Source organism: Camelus dromedarius, chromosome 11 (genome assembly GCF_036321535.1).
Source record: "Camelus dromedarius isolate mCamDro1 chromosome 11, mCamDro1.pat, whole genome shotgun sequence".
Lineage (NCBI taxonomy): Eukaryota > Metazoa > Chordata > Mammalia > Artiodactyla > Camelidae > Camelus > Camelus dromedarius.
In genome coordinates this window covers 52730021-52747431 of record NC_087446.1, presented here as the reverse complement: position 1 = coordinate 52747431, position 17411 = coordinate 52730021, and the positions used below count along the sequence as shown (strand labels likewise).

The 17411-nt window shown below is 38.5% G+C and overlaps 2 protein-coding genes and 1 pseudogene across 2 annotated transcripts in view; 1 reads left to right on the top strand and 2 right to left on the bottom strand.

Moving 5' to 3' along the window:
• Positions 1-6040: 6040 nt before the first annotated feature.
• Positions 6041-7022, bottom strand: LOC105103824 (olfactory receptor 8S1). Its single transcript, XM_010997492.2, has one exon. The coding sequence runs from the start codon at positions 7020-7022 to the stop codon at positions 6084-6086; it is 939 nt and encodes a 312-aa protein (XP_010995794.1). The 3' UTR covers positions 6041-6083.
• A 5971-nt stretch (positions 7023-12993) lies between these two features.
• On the bottom strand, positions 12994-17411 carry LOC105103825 (glutamate dehydrogenase 1, mitochondrial-like; annotated as a pseudogene).
• ZNF641 (zinc finger protein 641) overlaps positions 14613-17411 on the top strand; it is a 104982-nt gene continuing 102183 nt past the window's right edge. Inside the window, exon 1 of the mRNA XM_064490922.1 lies at positions 14613-14805. The gene's annotated coding sequence lies outside the window, so the exon portion shown is untranslated. The remainder of the gene's footprint in view (positions 14806-17411) is intronic.

Sequence of the window (17411 nt, the reverse complement as noted above, 5' to 3'; positions counted from 1 at the left end):
ATTTTATGTCAATTATATCTTGATAAAGCTGGGAAAAAAATCACTCAAGTTTCTTCATGCCTTCATTTTCTTATGAAGGCTCCAATGTCACATAAAACTTACATTAAATAAATTTGTATGCTTTTCTCTTGTTAATTTGTCTTTTGTTACAGGAATCCTAGTCATGAACTTAAGGTACAGGAAAAGAAATTTTCCCTCGTTATAGGTGTAAATATCCTAATTGACTTTAGAACCCATGGATTCATACAGTATTTAGAGAACTAGTTAGTAATCTTTCTTCTTTTAATCTTGAGGAATTCTAAAGAAATGAGAATTCAAAAAGAGAGAAAGAAAATAAAGAACATAATCCAAACACAATCCCCTTGTTTTATTTATTTATTTATTTTTTAAAATATATTTTTATTGAAATATAGTCAGTTTACAATGTTGTATCAATTTCTGATGTACAGCACAATACTTCAGTCATATAGGAACATACATATAATCATTTTCATATTCTTTTTCACCATGTTACTACAAGATATTGAATATAGTTCCTTGTGCTATACAGTATAAACCTGTTGTTTATCTATTCTACATATAGTAGTTAGTATCTGCAAATATCAAACTCCCAGCATATCCCTTCCCACCCGCTTCCTCTCCTGGTAACCATAAGCTTGTTTTCTATGTCTGTGCGTCTGTTTCTGTTTTGTAAATAAGTTCATTTATCTTTTTTTTTTTAAGATTCTACATTATAAGTGATATCTTATGATATTTTTCTTTCTCTTTCTGGCTTACTTCACTTAGAAATGACATTCTCCAGGTCCATCCATGTTGCTGCAAATGACATTATTTTATTCTTTTTTATGGCTGTGTAGTATTCCATTGTGTGTGTGTGTGTGTGTGTGTGTGTGTGTGTGTGTGTGTGTGTGTGTGTGTGGTATATATATATACCACAACTTCTTTATCCAGTCATCTGTCGATGGACATTTAGGTTGTTTCCGTGTCTTGGCTATTGTAAATAGTTCTGCTATGAACATTGGGTTGTGTGTATCTTTTTTTTTTTTATTGAGTTATAGTCAGTTTACAATGTTGTGTCAATTTCCAGAGTAGAGCACAATTTTTCAGTTATACATGAACATACATATATTCATTATCACATTCGTTTTCACTGTGAGCTACCACAAGATCTTGTATATATTTCCCTGTGCTATACAGTATAATCTTGTTTATCTATTCTATATATACCTGTCAATATCTACAAATTTCGAACTCCCAGTCTGTCCCTTCCCACCCATCTCCCCCTGGCATGTATCTTTTTCAATTAAGATTCCCTCTGGATATATGCCTAGGAGTGGGATTGCTGGATCATATAGTATGTCTGTTTTTAGACTTTTGAGGAATCTCCATACTGTTTTTTCATAATGGCTGCACCAAACTACATTCCTGCCAATAGTACAGGAGGGTTCCCTTTTCTCCACAGCCTCTCCAGCATTTATCATTTGTGGACTTTTGAATGATGGCCATTCTGACTGGTGGGAGGTGATATCTCATTGTAGTTTTGATTTGCATTTCTCTGATAATTAGTGATATTGAGCATTTTTCATGTGCCTCTTGGCCGTTCATATATCTTCATTGGATTATTGCTTGTTTAGATCTTCTGCCCATTTTTGGATTGGGTTGTTCATTTTTTTCTTATTAAGTTGTATGAGCTGTTTATATATTCTGGAAATTAAGCTCTTGTCAGTCTCATCTTTTGCAAAAGTTTTCTCCCATTCTGTAGGTTGTCTTTTGTTTTCCTTATGGTTTCCTTTGCTGTGCAAAAGCTTATAAGTTTAAATAGGTCCCATTTGTTTATTTTTTATTTTATTTCTATTGCTTGAGTAGATTGCCCTAGGAGAACATTGCTGAGATTTATGTTGGATAATGTTTTGCCTATGTTTTCTTCTGAGGTTTATAGTGTCTTGTCTTATGTTTAAGTCTTTAAGCCATTTTGAGTTTATTTTTTTGTATGGTGTGAGGAAGTATTCTAACTTCATTGATTTACATGCAGCTTCCAGTTTTCCCATCACCATTTGCTGAAGAAACTGTCTTTACTCCATTGTATGTTCTTGCCTCCTTTGTCAAAGATTAATTAACCAAAAGTTTGTGGATTTATTTCTGGGTTCTCTATTCTGTTCCATTGATCCATATGTCTTTTTTTGTACAAATACCATGCTATTTTGATTACTGTAGCTCTGTTGTATTGTTTGAAGTCTGGGAGAGTTATTCCTCCAGCTTCATTCTTTTTCTTCAGTAATGCTTTGGCAATTCTGAGTCTTTTGTGATTCCATATAAATTTTAGGATTACTTGTTCTAATTCTGTGAAAAATATCCTGGGTGATTTGATAGAGAGCACATTAGATCTGTAGATTACTTTGGGTAGTATGGCCATTTTAACAATATTAATTCTTCCAATCCAGGAACATGGGATATCTTTCCATTTCTTTAACTTATCTTTAATTTCCTTAGTCAATGTTTTGTAGTTCTCTGCATATGAGTCTTTCACTTCCTTGGTCAGATTTATTCCTAAATATTTTTTTTTTGGATGCAATTTTAAAAGGGATTTTTTTTTTACTTTCCTTGTCTGATATTTCATTGTTAGTGTAAAGAAATGCAACTGATTTCTGTATGTTAATCTTGTATCCTGCTACCTTGCTGAATTTTTTTATTAGCTCTAGTAGGTTTTGTGTGAAGCCTTTAGGGTTTTCTATGTATATCATCATGTCATCTGCATATAATGACAATTTTACCTCTTGTCTTCCAATTTGGCTCCCTTTTATTTCTTTTCTTTTTTTTTTTTTGTCTAATTGCTATGGCTAGGACTACCAATACTATATGGAATAGAAGTGGTGAGAGTGGGCATCCTTATCTTGTTCCAGATTTTAGTGGGAAGGCTTTCAGCTTTTCACCATTGAGTATTATGCTGGCTGTAGGTCTGTCATAAATAACTTTTATTATGTTGGGCTATATTCCTTCTATACCCACTTTGGTAAGAGTTTTTATCATAAATGGGTGTTGAATTTTATCAAAGGCTTTTTCTGCATCTATTGAGATGATCGTGTGATTTTTGTCCTTTCTCTTGTTGATGTGGTGTATCACATTGATTGATTTGTGTATGCTGAACCATCCTTGTGTCCCTAGGATGAATCCAGCTTGATCATGGTGTATGATCTTTTTTATGTGTTGTTGGATTCTGTTTGCTAATCTTTTGTTGAGGATTTTTGCATCTATGTTTATCAATGATATTGGCCTATAGCTTTCTTTTCTGGTAGTGTCTTTGTCTGGCTTTGGTATCAGGGTGATGGTGGCTTCATAGAATGCAAACTCAGAATCTTTGGATTCACAATAATAGGTTCCACTTTTGCTATTCCAGGCAGTTTCTCAACTCTTCATTCCTTTTCCTATATAATTCCCGTTAAATACTCATCCAATGTCCTATTCTCTTATCTTTTTATAGGTCCATCCATGAACATCTGCATTCTAATCAGAATGGCAATATTCAGACTCAGATGCTAAATCCAATTAAATTATAATCAGGAACAGAGAAGAATAACCAACTGGTCAATATTAAGAACTATTTTCATCTCTGGGTTTGTCAAATTCTGTTGAGTTTGGATATTACAATATCAAAATAAAATATTGAACTAATTTTTTCCAAGAATCTGAAAATTTCTAAGATGTTGAGATTTACTATCTGAATTATCCAGGTTATCATTTCAGTTATACACACCAGGGTAGGTCTTGTCAGAAGGCCTCTAAATATTTTGTCTCTAAATCCCTAACCTGAGAAAGGTGCCAAAACTGTTGGTGAGGAACACACTTCTAAAACTTCCATCTTAGGCCAAATGGTACAGAATCCCCTAGTGAGGCAAGCAACAGCCTATGTTAGTAATTTTAGACATATCACAGCTGAGTGCCAAAGCCAGAGCCTCTGATTAGTGATAACTTCCTGTGAGTGAAAAGAAGCAAGTCCCAACAATACATAGATCATAATCCTATTTATTTACATTCAGAAACAGGTGAAACTAAATCACATAAAGAAAACCAAGGGAATGATGAACAAATTCAGAGTAGTGTCAGTTTGGGGGAGTGGAAGAGGTGGTAAAATGAGTAATTTTTTCAGCTGGGTCATGGGTACATGTGCATTCATTTCATAACCACTCTTTAGCTTGTATAGATGTGTTTTGCACCTTTTTTTCTATGTGATATTTTTCTAAAGATAAAATGATAAAAGGAATGGAATAGGTTGCAAAGGTTTTAATAGTAAAAAAAACAAAGAACATAATGAAACTAGGGTAAAATTGAAAAACTTGTGAACTGTCACTTTTAGCAAGTCTCCCTCTCTGGCATATTTGCTGCCTTTTTTTGTCACCTGTCTTACAGGAAGAATCTTCAGGCCTGCTAAGGGGATCGTGTTCCTGAGAAATTAATACTGGGAATTTCCCCATAAATTCATACTCTCAGTAATAAGCACTCAGATTTATGGTGGATTGTTATCAATTAATTATACCTCTTGGGAAGACCAATGTTCAGGCAAGTTCTCCCCGAATTTCTAGAGGGCAGAAGGGCATAAACACCCTTGAGAGAATGGCCAGAAGAACTTCTCTAAGGCCCAGACAGGATCCTTTCACTGATGGGGCAGTACAGTAAGCAGTGTGGTAACATCATGGGCATTGAAGCTCAAGGGCACTGCCCCTCCAATGGGGAGAACACTGCTGAGCCCCTAGATTTACAAGGATATCTTCATGCTGCTAGAGTTTCATGTCTTTTATAAGTAAAAGACAACAACAAGTAAAAGCAGAGGGAATTTGAGTGAATCTATTGGTACCTTTCTCTCAATCACTTTCCTCCAGTGACATCTGTGCACTGACTATAAAACTGGCCTTCATCCCAGGGTGCAGCTACATGAACTTTCCTTCACCACAGGAAGCTCGACTGTGGAGGGTTAGCTGGTGCATCACCTTAGGTCAAAGAAACCAAAGAAAGCCTTGAATATCTTGTCTATGAAAGGGGATAATGCATATAGAATTTTCTGGAGAATCAATTGAAAAGAGGTTACAGCTGTGGGTTATGAATGGCTAGATGAGGATGAAAAGCCTTTAAAACAGACAACTGGAGCAAAATGAGTTTATGAAAAAGGCTTAAGAAACATGCAAGTACATATTAAGTAAATTCAATAATTTTTGCTTATTTTTTGCCCCCTTTCACTCAAATACAGTAATTTAGACAACTGTAAAATGTATATTAAACAAACCAGAAACAGTGAGAGTGATGCCTTAAAATCGGCAAACCACCAATCCCTACACAGCAACCAGGTGTTTGACAGCTGAGAGATAAGAGACAAAGATGGTTCAGGATTCACCTGTGATGAGATCAAACCCAATTATTTGTCTAAGGCCTGACCTCTACAAGGAAAAGAACAGTGATGAGCTCAGCCAGTTGGAGAAAACATAAACCTGAATGAAGACTGTGAGGAACAAAGTTTCTGGAGCCAGGGAGCCTCCATGCAGCCTCTCACACTGAACATCTGGCCACCATACTGCACATTTGGACATTTTATCTGAGTCTGAACTCTGCCTCTGTCTCTCTGCAGAACTTTTAGCTTTTTATGCCTGTCTTCTATGACTGCCCAATTGGACTTCTATCTTTCTACTCTCTAACTCTTCTATGACTTTTCTCTCTTACAGATCCAGGACCCTACATTCTTATCAAATGTATGGCTTTTAATGTATTCCCCAGAGTCAATAAAAATAATGACAGATTCATGAAACTAATGATTTTACTGAAGCAAATGTTTCAGAAAGAGAAAAATGAATCAATTTGTTCATAACAAAACTTTCTAGATTAAGGTGATTACTTAATAACTTGCTTTTCCTTTAAAAGAAAATAAAGTGAACTATCCTTCCTGTAATCACTTTATGCCATCCTCTCATGCACTTCTAGTTTAGGTTGCGGAATCTCACATCACAAGTAGTCAGGAGTATTCCTGACTACTGTAAACTCACCCCATGTCTTTTTATACACAAATTTACTCCAATTCTTCACCATCCTCTGTTTTTATTTCAGCACCTGATATGTTGCAAATACTTTTCCAAAGTTCTTTGCAGAGCTGCCTTCACCTCCTTGTTTTTCAGGCTGTAAATGAGGGGATTCAACATGGGAATGACTACAGTATATTGCACAGAGAAGATCAACTGCATGGGGGAACCCGAATTTGGCATGAGATGGCGGAGCAAACCTGAGCCAAAGTAAAGTGTCACTGCAGTGAGGTGGGAGGAGCAGGTGGAGAAGGCCTTGCTTCTGCCTGAGGTAGAGCTGATGCTCAGGATGGTGGCGATAATGCGGACATAGGATAGGAAGACCAAAAGGAAGGTTCCCAGCCCATGCAGAAGAGTGGAACAGAGCAAAGCAATGAGGTTCCTGGATATATCAGAGCAGGACAGCGGGAGGAGAGAGGGCATTTCACAGCTGTAGTGAGGGATGATTTTGGCCTCACAGAAGATCATGTTCATTGCTAGGAAGATATTGATGAGTGCGTCCAGAAAGCCCAGGCCCCAGGAGCCCCACACAAGCTGCATGTACAGCTGTTTATTCATGGTCTGTCCATAAAGCAATGGGTGGCAGATGGCGACATAGCGGTCATAGGCCATCATGGAAAGCAGACAGGCTTCAGTCCCCGCAGCAACAAACACAAAGAAGACCTGGGCCAGGCAGCCCTCCACAGATATCATTTTCTTTTGAGACAGGAGGTCCTTCAGTAGCTTGGGCACAGTGACTGAAGACAAGCAGATATCAACAAAAGAGAGGTGACTCAGGAAGAAGTACATGGGCGTGTGGAGGTGGGAGTCAGCCCTGATCACCAGCAGCATTGTCAGATTCCCCATCAGGGTCAGGAGGTAGATCCCCAGGAATAATACAAAGAGCAGAGCCTGGATGTGAGGGTTGGCAGACAGTCCAAGGAGGATGAACTCTGTGACAGTGCTGTGGTTCCCCAAGTCCATTCACAAAGGCTTTTCCCTAGAAATAATATAAAAAGACATGGAAGCCCAAAGGCTGTTTCCCTCAAGGAAGTTTTTCATTGCATCGGTTCTCTTTTCATATCACTATGATTCAGTAAACATTTTTGCTTCCTATTATGACCTGGGTTTGTATCAGTTACTTCAAACAAAAAGGTAATTAGGATATGCTGCCTGCTACTAATATTGTCTGTTGAAAAATATGGATATGCAGACTAAATATATAACCAGAATTAATGCAATGGGAGCTCAAACTGTGATTTAGTGAGGGCCAATAGTAACACTACATTGGGTGAATTTGACATTTTAAAGTGTATGACTGCTCTTGGAAAATGTTCCTGACAGATATTTAGTTTGCCTGAACATTTGGTTCGTGTTCAAATGCTCAGGAATGAGAAAAATCAAGTCATTTTTGATTAAACATAGGTCGTTCTGAGGAGCTGAAGCCTAGGAAATAAGTGGGCATCAGAGATCTTGGCTAGATATGTGGGCTCCTATATCAGACTAGGTTCAAATTTCAGCTCCACCTCTAATTAGCTACATGACTTTGTACAAGATGCATAAAGCTGTTTGCTTTGATTTCCTTATGTATAAAACACAGATATAACAGTACCAAGAGAGATTCTAGGATTAAATATGAAATTATAAAGTTCTTTAAAAGCACCTATTATTATTATGATTATTTGAGATTGTGAGTCTAATCAAATGACACCTAAATCCTCACATACAGTGAAACATTATCGAAGACCAAACCCATTGCTGTTAATGCTGTTGTTGTTGTTGTTATTATTTTATATGTCTTTATCAGAAGAGGTGTAAAAAAAATCACACTGAAATCACTACCAGTAGCTGCGCTCCTCTGCTCATGACCACAGTTGTAAGGTAAATTGGAATTTTAGAATGATTTTGAAGTGGAGCAATTTGCAATTTTTGTGGACGCTTTCACTCAGAAGGGACAGCATGTAATTGCCACCAATGGGTACACCTGCCACACCGCGCAGATGACAAGGGCGAAAACGTGGTTGGGACTCAGTGTAGACCCCTGGGCCCACCTGGAAGAGCATTACTAGGGTGGATGTGTTCCCAGGTCAGGTCAGAATTTCCAGGAAAGGAAGCAAGAGGAATGCTTGAAAGGAATTCATGCCAGGGAAGACTTAAAGCAGCAGCCAGGATAGAGGACTCTGCCCAGTACTATGCTTTCTGGGCCTCACTCCAAGACAGTACAGCAAACAGGTTTGGAAAGTCACCCTGTAGGACGGTGAGAGTTTGATTCAAGAGCTCTTACCTTCTGCTGGAAGTTCCCAGGGCTGCTACTCTCTGCCCCTCAGGAGGAGGGCTCCACCCACTGACTTCTTCTGTTCATGTTTGGAGGCCTGTTTAAACCGGCATATGACATTCAATCCTTTCTATTCCTGTTTTGTACAGATATTTAGATGAACTTTCGACTTTCCTCCTGAGACACTGTCCTTAGTGTCCATATCCCAAATGCCTCCTTCACGGCGAGGTTGTGTTCATGTCTCTCAGCTCTGTTTCTCAGACGTCTTCAGGCCTGGATGACTAGAGGGCTCCATCTGCTGGAACACTGACTATTCACCAGTGATTTCCATCTCTGTCCTCACACCCTCAAATCTGACTTTGGGTTACCCACAGAACTCATGATGGTGCCTCAGTCCATTTCCTGGTCCTGTCCATTCCCAGCAAGACCAAAGCTTCGCCAAGGAGAAGTTCTGATTCTTACTCATTAACCCCTGGCCATGAACTCACCTCAGAATCCTTCCCACACCCCCAAAACAGATTACCTGTACATCCTGTCCAATAAGTCAATCTGTTCTCCAGCGTGGCTGTAGGACTTCGATCTAGCTCCATCTACTAAGAAGGAAAATGACCTGCAGGAAGTGGCTTCTAAGTCTTATAACATGAGAGAATTTATAAAATCCTATTGATGATGAAACGCTTTTACTGAATTCTACACTGTTAAACTTACATAGCCATAGGGCAGTTTCTTTCTTTCTTTTTCTTTTTTTTTTTTTTTTTGGGAGGTCTCAAATACACCTTATTTTCCTTCTTTCCAGTATCATGTCTCAGCCACACAGCATTGTCTGGGTTTAACCAGTCCACGGGACGGCTATGATTAGGCAGCTGGTTGGTTTGATTCCTTGCCTCTGGCAGCACCAGGGATGGTGAGGGCAACAGCTTTTATATTACATAGTCACAATCTGAAGTTCCAAGAACTGTTTTCAACATTGAATTTTATAAGAACCAATGGGGACCTCTTAGGTGTGGCCTTTGGAACGTTTAGGTGATGCAATGACCTATGAATATTAATTCAAAATTTCTGAGTCTAGTGGGAGTTAAAGGTAGAAAGAGTGGCCAAAGGCATATTTGCCTGGCTTCCCAAGCAGGAAAGGAATAATTTTCAGTTGATACTGCAAGGGTTGCATCTTCTCTCTGGGACTTCTCAGGCAAAATCATCTCCTGTTAACTTTTGCTGTGTAAACGTGATTTGATGATCAAATAAGTAAAAAGACAAAGCTAATAAGTGCAGTTATTTGCCTAAACTGTATACTCCAATCTATTTCTTTATGTGCTTATTTAGTTTCCTGCGTAGGACCTTGTTATAGTTTGAGTATTCCCAATTTGGGAGTATTTAGGAACACATTTATTTGATAAATTTATTGTAATCTTAAGTACAAGTAGACTTACATAAATCAAAATTTCCATTTGTTTATTTACAATGAACTATAAGGTTTCATCCAAACTAGACTGTTCTGGCATAATTTTTCCCCTCACTCTTTACTTGTCAATTAAGTAAATAACAAATGAAACACAATTTAAGGATGTTTGGAATAAGTAAGTCCACTTTTTTTAGAATATTTGCTTTCCTTGTGAATCTATATAGATCTTAAAGTATTTTGTTTTTATTATTTAATATGATTAATTTTAACTGAACTATAGTTGATTTACAATATTGTGTTAGTTTCAGGTGTACAGAAAAGTGATTCAGTTATATATAAATGTACATATATATTCTTTAGATTCTTTTCTAAGTATTACAAGATATTAAATATAGTTCCCTGTGCTATACAGTAAATCCTTGTTTATTTTATGTGTGTATGTGTTAATCCCATACTCTTAATTTATCCCTCCCCCACCTCTTTTTTTTTAAGATTCCATATCATATAGTATTTGTCTTTCTCTGTCTGACTTCATTTAGTATGATAATCTCTAGGTCCATCCATGTTGCTGCAAATGGCAATATTTCATTTTTTTTATGGCTGAGAAATACACACACACACACACACACACACACACACACGGGTATATATACCACATCTTCTCTATCCATTCATCAGTTGGTGGACACTTAGGTTGCTTCCATGTCCTAATTATTGTAAATAGTGCTGCTATAAACACTGGGGTGCATGTGTCTTTTCAAATTAGAATTTATTCTTTTCTGGGTATATGCCCAGGAGTAGGATTGCTGGATCATATGATAACTCTATTTTTAGTCTTTTAAGGAACCTCCAGACTGTTTTCCATAGTGGCTGCACCAATTTACGTTCCTACCAACAGTGTAGGAGAGTTTCCCTTTTCTCCACATCCTCTCCAGCATTTATTATTCATAGACTTTTTGATATTGGCTATACTGTGCAGTGTGAGTTGATACCTCATTGTAGTTTTGATTTGCATTTCTCTAATAATTAGCAATGTTAAGCATCTTTTCATGTGCCTGTTGGCCATCTGTATGTCTTCTTTGGAGAAATGTCTGTTTAGGTCTTCTGCCCATTTTTAATTGGGTTGTTTGGTATTTTTTGGCTTTTATTATTTTATGATTATAACATTTATTCACTTATGTGTCTGAAAGTTTACACATTTATGAATGTGCACATTGAAGGGTCCCATGGCAAGAAACAGTCGGGTTTTGGAAGGTGTGTTTGAGGTTGCTCTCTATCTCTATATACAAACTCACTTTCTTCAGCACCTTCAGTTCATTTTGCTTGTATCAAAGGGCTGCACAGCTGAAATTCATTTTTCTCCTCCAACATGGCTGGAAGTCTATTTCTGTCTTTAACTCAATCATCTGGAATCTTTATTTAATAATGGCATTATGGCTTTCATTGAATTTTCTCATCACAATGAATTAAGATACAAATATTTCACCTAATAAAACCACAGTGAACATTTGGGGAGTAATGAGAATCAATCCTTTTATTTTCCACATTTTCTAAATTGGAGATGGCAATAGATTCCACTGTTTTCCCTCTGTACTAAGCATGTAATTCCTCTGCACTCATTCCTTATGCACTGTGAATGTATCTTCTAACACCTGACATTGTGTAGGCTTAGAAAGTTTTTCTTAATGTCAATTCATACAATGTCTGGCTAGTGTCATAGATTCTGGCTCTTTTTTTGTATTCCAGGTTAATTTTTCCACCAGTAACATGGAAAGTACTTTCGCAGTGTTTCTCTCATAGCTGCCTTCACCTCCTTGTTCTTCAGGCTGTAGATGTGTGTATGTATACATACATATGTGTGTGTATAATGCCTCAACACATTACTATTACACAGAATATTCATTTAAGTTTACCTACGTGTTCAAACTTTTAGTTGCTCTTAAGTCATTCCTCTGTGGCAATGTTTCCACTTAGGAACATATTTCTTCTACATAAAGAAATCCTTTCAGTATTTTTATTGTGAAAGTATACTAGTACCAAATGTATTCAGCTATTGTTTGTCTGAAAATATTTCTCTTTCACTTCTTTTTTGAAAAGGCACACTTTAAATAACTTTTTATTACCAGGTGAAGTTATGTAGTTACAGAGTAATTAGAAACTTCTGAAAGAGCATAACTGTTTAAAAAATGGCTCATTCACTATATAAATAATGTCTAGTATCTCATTGGTATATCACTATTCAAAAGGCCTTGACCAAAAAAGTCCCAAATAAAACACTCAATCCAATGTTTTAAGCCCCGCTTTGTTAATTAAGCTTATGAGCACATGTGAGGCTGCTAAAGAAAAGGGATACAAAATCAGGCAGAGCTGGGGACACTGGCAATGCTTAGGGCTGTCAGCCAGACTCCAGACAAGGAGATGAGGTAGTTCTTTTCTGAGTCACTCTACTTGAATTATTGTCCTGTTATTCGACACAATAGATCATTAGAGAAATGAAAAATGAACTAACATAATAAGGAGGTTACTGAATTATTGGGACTACATGTCATGTTTACATTTAGCAAATTCAGATAGCCGTAACAAAAATAGCCTCCATCATTGTCAGTTATGAAGATAATTATCCATCTAGCCTTTTATGTTTGCTGGATAACAATACAGAACAGATGAGCTATAAATGATACTGTTCTATGTCAAAAATACTAGCTTTTAAAATTTGTGTTTACAAGCACTCACTGCTTCAAGGTTAGGCTTGTTAAGTGATTAAGAACAATTTTACAGCAACGTGTATGTATTTCATTCTAAAAGAATAAAATGCAAAAAAAAGAAACAGCTGTTATTTTTGTTTGCAACCTGGGAAATTGAGTTATTTTGCTGATGTATGGTCATTTTAGGTCCATGCCTCCTTCTGAAAATGCTACACACCCAGATTTTAAATGCATCAAAGTTATAACAGGTTCCATCTCAGACTTGGTCAGAGCCAAATATTGCAAGCAACTGATTGCTCAGCTCAAACAATGTGTAGCTAACATGTTGGGAACAAGCTATGGAGCAAGGGAACATAGATAGATTAATAGAGACTTTTTATTTAAAGGTAAAATATTCCAAATGGCCCTCTGGAACAGGTTATTTCTACTTTCACACTTGTCAACCTGTATATGATCTCCTAATTTTAATTTCTTTCTTCTTAAATAAGGGGCTGATTCGGACTGACTTGCTGAGAATGATGTCTATAAGAGAAAAAGATTTCTGTGGTTATAGAGCTTCTGATAGGTTTGCAGAAGTTATAGGTAAAGAGGGTAGTCGAGAAGTAAACCAGCTTCACTGTATGCCCCAAAGACTTTCTCAGTGGTATTGACAGAAGCTGCTAATCCTAGGTTATACTTTGTAGCTGTGGGCATGATTTGCCTGGCAGAAAACTCCGTAGTGTAAACTAAACCAAAATACGTAATGTTTTTCTTGGATGCACCTGATACTCTGTTTTGGAACCCGCTGTGGGTACAACAGGAATACTTGTATCGTGCTTTCAAATTTTCTTTCTAAACTCTCTTGAACAAACATGAGTAAGTGGTAGTTAGAATCTGTCATATTTGAAGGTCCAATGGTCATAGCTGACATGATTATATTCTTCAGCCACTCCTTCAGCATTCAGGTAGAGATCAGAAATAACCATAATGTTCCTCCCCAGAAAACTCTTATCAGATTCTGAAGTTGTTGGTCCACTGGAAACTTCCGTAATGATCGTAGCTTTGACTCTGAGTGCATTGGATTTGGTCAACTGCTTCTCATTGGCAGTGGGGATCAGTATGTCATGGTCTGCTTCCAGGGTGCTTCCTTCATAGGGCTTTGCTTGGGGAAGCCCAGGATTAACCCATGCTGCAATGTGAAGTCTTCTAGTTCCTTTGGGTCAATGCCATCTGAATTTCATATGCTCCCATTAGATTCACCAACATCAACACATTTAGCACTGATACAATGTAAATATCTCAGAGGGCAGGCCATCATTGCCAAATCCCTGAATAACAAATGTTTTATCTCCAAACCCTTGTGTCATGCCTAAAATGCTCATGTAAGAAGCTTCATTGAGGAAGTTTTCAGTCCTATGGAAAACACCATGACCAGTAGCAGAGTCAAGTCTGTGGATACCACCCTGACTGATGGGTTTACCAGTAACTGTGGGCATGTTACTACCTAAGGTCCCTATTGCTGATACTTATGGCATAAGTATCAGCAATCCAGGACATCTCTCGCTCACCTGTGCCTGTCTAGGGCAGACCCATCAAGATTTACTGAATCTCCTTTTTTGGTAATTACATGGTGAACTTCCTTGTGATCTTTTCCAATTCAGTATCGATGTGGTTCTTGAGTGATCTTAACACCAGCTTTTGGCAACCTCAAATGGCACATAAACCACAGCAGATTATACGTCATCAGAGTAGCCAAAGCTTTTACTTCATCTACACTCACATCTTCTCTGTAATGAATACTTCCCTACAGGGTGTGACGTGCTGGCTGTGCTGGGCCCCATAGCCCTCAGTGTCCCCCCAGGAGCCGCTGCCACGCAGGCTGGGGAAGGGCAGGATCCATATGTGGTTTCAGGGGTCGATGATTTTCCTGATGCCACGCACGGGTTCCGCTTCTGCTCCTCATTCTCCCAGATCTCAACGTCTTCTATCAATCAGCTGGTCATTCATAATGCTCGTGCCACGGTCGGTTGAAGAAGCTGTCTACCACCTTGAGGAAGCTGGGGTTATATCGCGGTTGCTATGGTGTCGCCAGGTGGGCGGGCCCAGGAGGCCAGGGCGCAAGCGGAACGGAACGTGGGGCGAGGCCTGGAGGCGAGGCGCGCTCTCCGAGGCTTTAGGGCGAGCTGCCTTTTAAGCTTCCTGCCTTCCTCGCTGTCCTCTCCTTTGTCACCACCCGGCACCTGATCTGGAGGAGCCGCCTCTGCCGTGGCTGAGCAACACGTGGAAACGGCGGGGTGGGACCCGGCATCCTGCGCGCCTGGCCTGGGCCTCCGCCCGGCCTTTCCCCACCTCACCTCGGCTCACCTGCCGGTCGTGGGGCGACGGAGGAGCTCGTCCTGCATTTTTGAGGTATGCTTTCTTTCATTTTGAGGTGCATTCTGAGGTACAGAACTCTAGTCTGCATTTGTTTTCTTCATCTTTTTCAGAACTTAATTTATAGTCTTAAGGCTTCCATCACTTATATTGGGAAATAAGTTTCAGTCTAATATTTGCTCCACTGAAGGCAGGCTCACCCTTACTTATTTCCTGGGTAAAAAGTGCAAAAATCGAAGCCCTCAACCCAAGGCGCTTTCCTGTCCCACCCTTGGGTCTTTCGTGAAGTGAGAGGGCCTGTGCATGCTTAAATAAGCAGCACATCCTGGAGCTCCAGGCACACTCCTCAGGCCTGGTGTGCACACGCTTGTGGAGAGAGGGCGGTGAGGCCTGGAAATAGGCCTGAGGCTGTTTGGGCAGGGAATTCCAAGGGCCGGGATCTTTGGAGTGCGATTTACAGAGAGTGCTGGCTGTGGGCTGTAGTGTATCAGCTGGACTCCGCAGGACACATGCCCAGGCCTGGGCCCCAGTTGCCTAAAGGGGTCTAAAGGTGGTGTGTTCAAAGGTAGTTTGCCTTTTGTCTCAAGCTGTTTTAAAACTTTTCTTTTTGTGTTTGATTTTCAGTGGTTTATGGTGCATGTCTAGATGTGGTTCCTTTTGTATTTATCCTGCTGGAGGTTCATAGTGGTTGTTAAATGACTCTCTGTTATCTCTAAACCCACCCTTAAGCTTTGTGATGTGCAGAATTGTATGTTTGTTCTTCCTGTCTTGACATCTCATGCTGTACTACCCTTAAAATGTTTTCATAGTTTCAGAAAAAAAGAATATGGGAAGTATACTTTTTCTTTGACATCCGACTCCTCTTAGTTTGTGGCACTAGAGGGAGACTACTCACTGTTTCTGTTAGCATAACCTCAGCAATAGCTGGGGTTCCACTTGCAGCTTTTTCTCAGCATTCCTGGAACTAGTCTCCCCAAGCGTTCGCAGACAGAGCAGCCGCAAGAAAGCTCCCCTTCCCAAAGACCTCTTCTCTGAGCTCCTCAGATAGCTGCACAGCTGGGCAGCACCCCTCTTCAGGAAGTCCCAGCTGACAGAGCATCTCCTGCAGGTTGTTAAACGCCTCTCTCTTATCTCCAAACCCACACCACAGTGAAAGATCTCATAGTGATCTTCTCACTGTCTCTATAGTCTTGCCTTTTCCAGAATGTCATACTCTTCAATTTAGCTTCCTTAGTGACATTGATGTTGAACATCTTTTTATATGCTTATTTACTATCTGTATATGTTCTTTAGTGAGAAATCTGTTCTTTTGCCCATTTTTAATTGAGTTATTCATTTCCTTATTGTTGAGTTTTTAAAGTCTTTTGTTTAGCTAATGTGTCTTTTGCAAATATTTTCTCCCAGTCTGTGACTTGTCTTCTCATTATCTTGACTTTCAGAAGTAAAATTTTGAAGGTAACTCCATCAACACCCCTTTTTTTGAAGTTTTACCTATTTTTCTGGGTGAATTTTGCTATCTTTGTCAATGTCTATAAAATGTCTTACTGGGATTTTATATTGTATTTACCTGTTTTTGGAACTGGAAAACCACTAAAAGCATTTTAAATACTCTTGAGTTAGCATGAAAATAGAAAGCATCCTTGTATAGTTTTTGTTTTCAAAACAACCCTAAAATTATGAAGTCATCTTATCATGTGAAAAAATTTCCATTACTTTCGTAGTCTTAGTTTAAAAAATCAACATTTGTCTTTTAACAAATGCCAAGTCAACATCTAATGAGGTGATAGTTTTTAAAACTTTTGTTTTTATAATGTATTCTTGTTTATTATTTTACTTGTATTGTGACAAATTCTCATGCCACCTAGAGTTAAACTCTACACTGTCTAATTTTTTTAAAAAATTAATTTTTATTGAAGTATAGTTGATTTATTATGTTTCAGGTATACAGCAAAGTGATTCAGTTATACATATATATAAAAATATGTATTCTTTTTCAGATTCTTTTCCATTATAGGTTATTACAAGATATTGAATATAGTCCCCCGTGCTATATAGTAGGTCCTTGTTGTTTATCTATTTTATATATAGTAGTGTGTATCTGTTAATCCTGAATTCCAAATTCACCCCTCCCCAATATTTGTATACTTTTTATATGTGATTTTTTTGTGTAAGTTTTGTTTAGAAAAGAAAGAGTAAGTTAAGAACTCCATCTTCCCTGTCATATGTGCATTTATATGTGCCAAGGTCACCATCTTTGACAAATATCCTATATAGCTTTTTCCTGTAGGAAATATTTTTTGACTCCGTGGCTTTTTCACAGTCTCGGGGATAGCTATGTTGGAATCATAGACTGTGAGACCATCTGGATTACAGGATATTAGAAATGAAAGAAGCCTTTACCATTTTCTATTTATGCCTCCTTATTTACAGGGAAGGGAATTGAGAATTGGTGGTGTTCTCTGAATTACATCCCACTACCCAGTAAGAACAAATAGGGTAAACGTCTTTCACACCACATTTATTTTATCAGTTGTTGTTTGCTGGTTTCTTTGCTTGGCAGTTGTGATGTGTGTGGGTCTCACTCGATTTCCAAGTTCCCCGTTGTAGCCACAGACCCTGGCATTTCTGCCTGTGAGTATCAT

Coding starts and splice junctions, on each gene's coding strand:
- LOC105103824 (XM_010997492.2), bottom strand. CDS start 7,022: ATGGACTTGGGGAACCACAGCACTGTCACAGAGTTCATCCTCCTTGGA.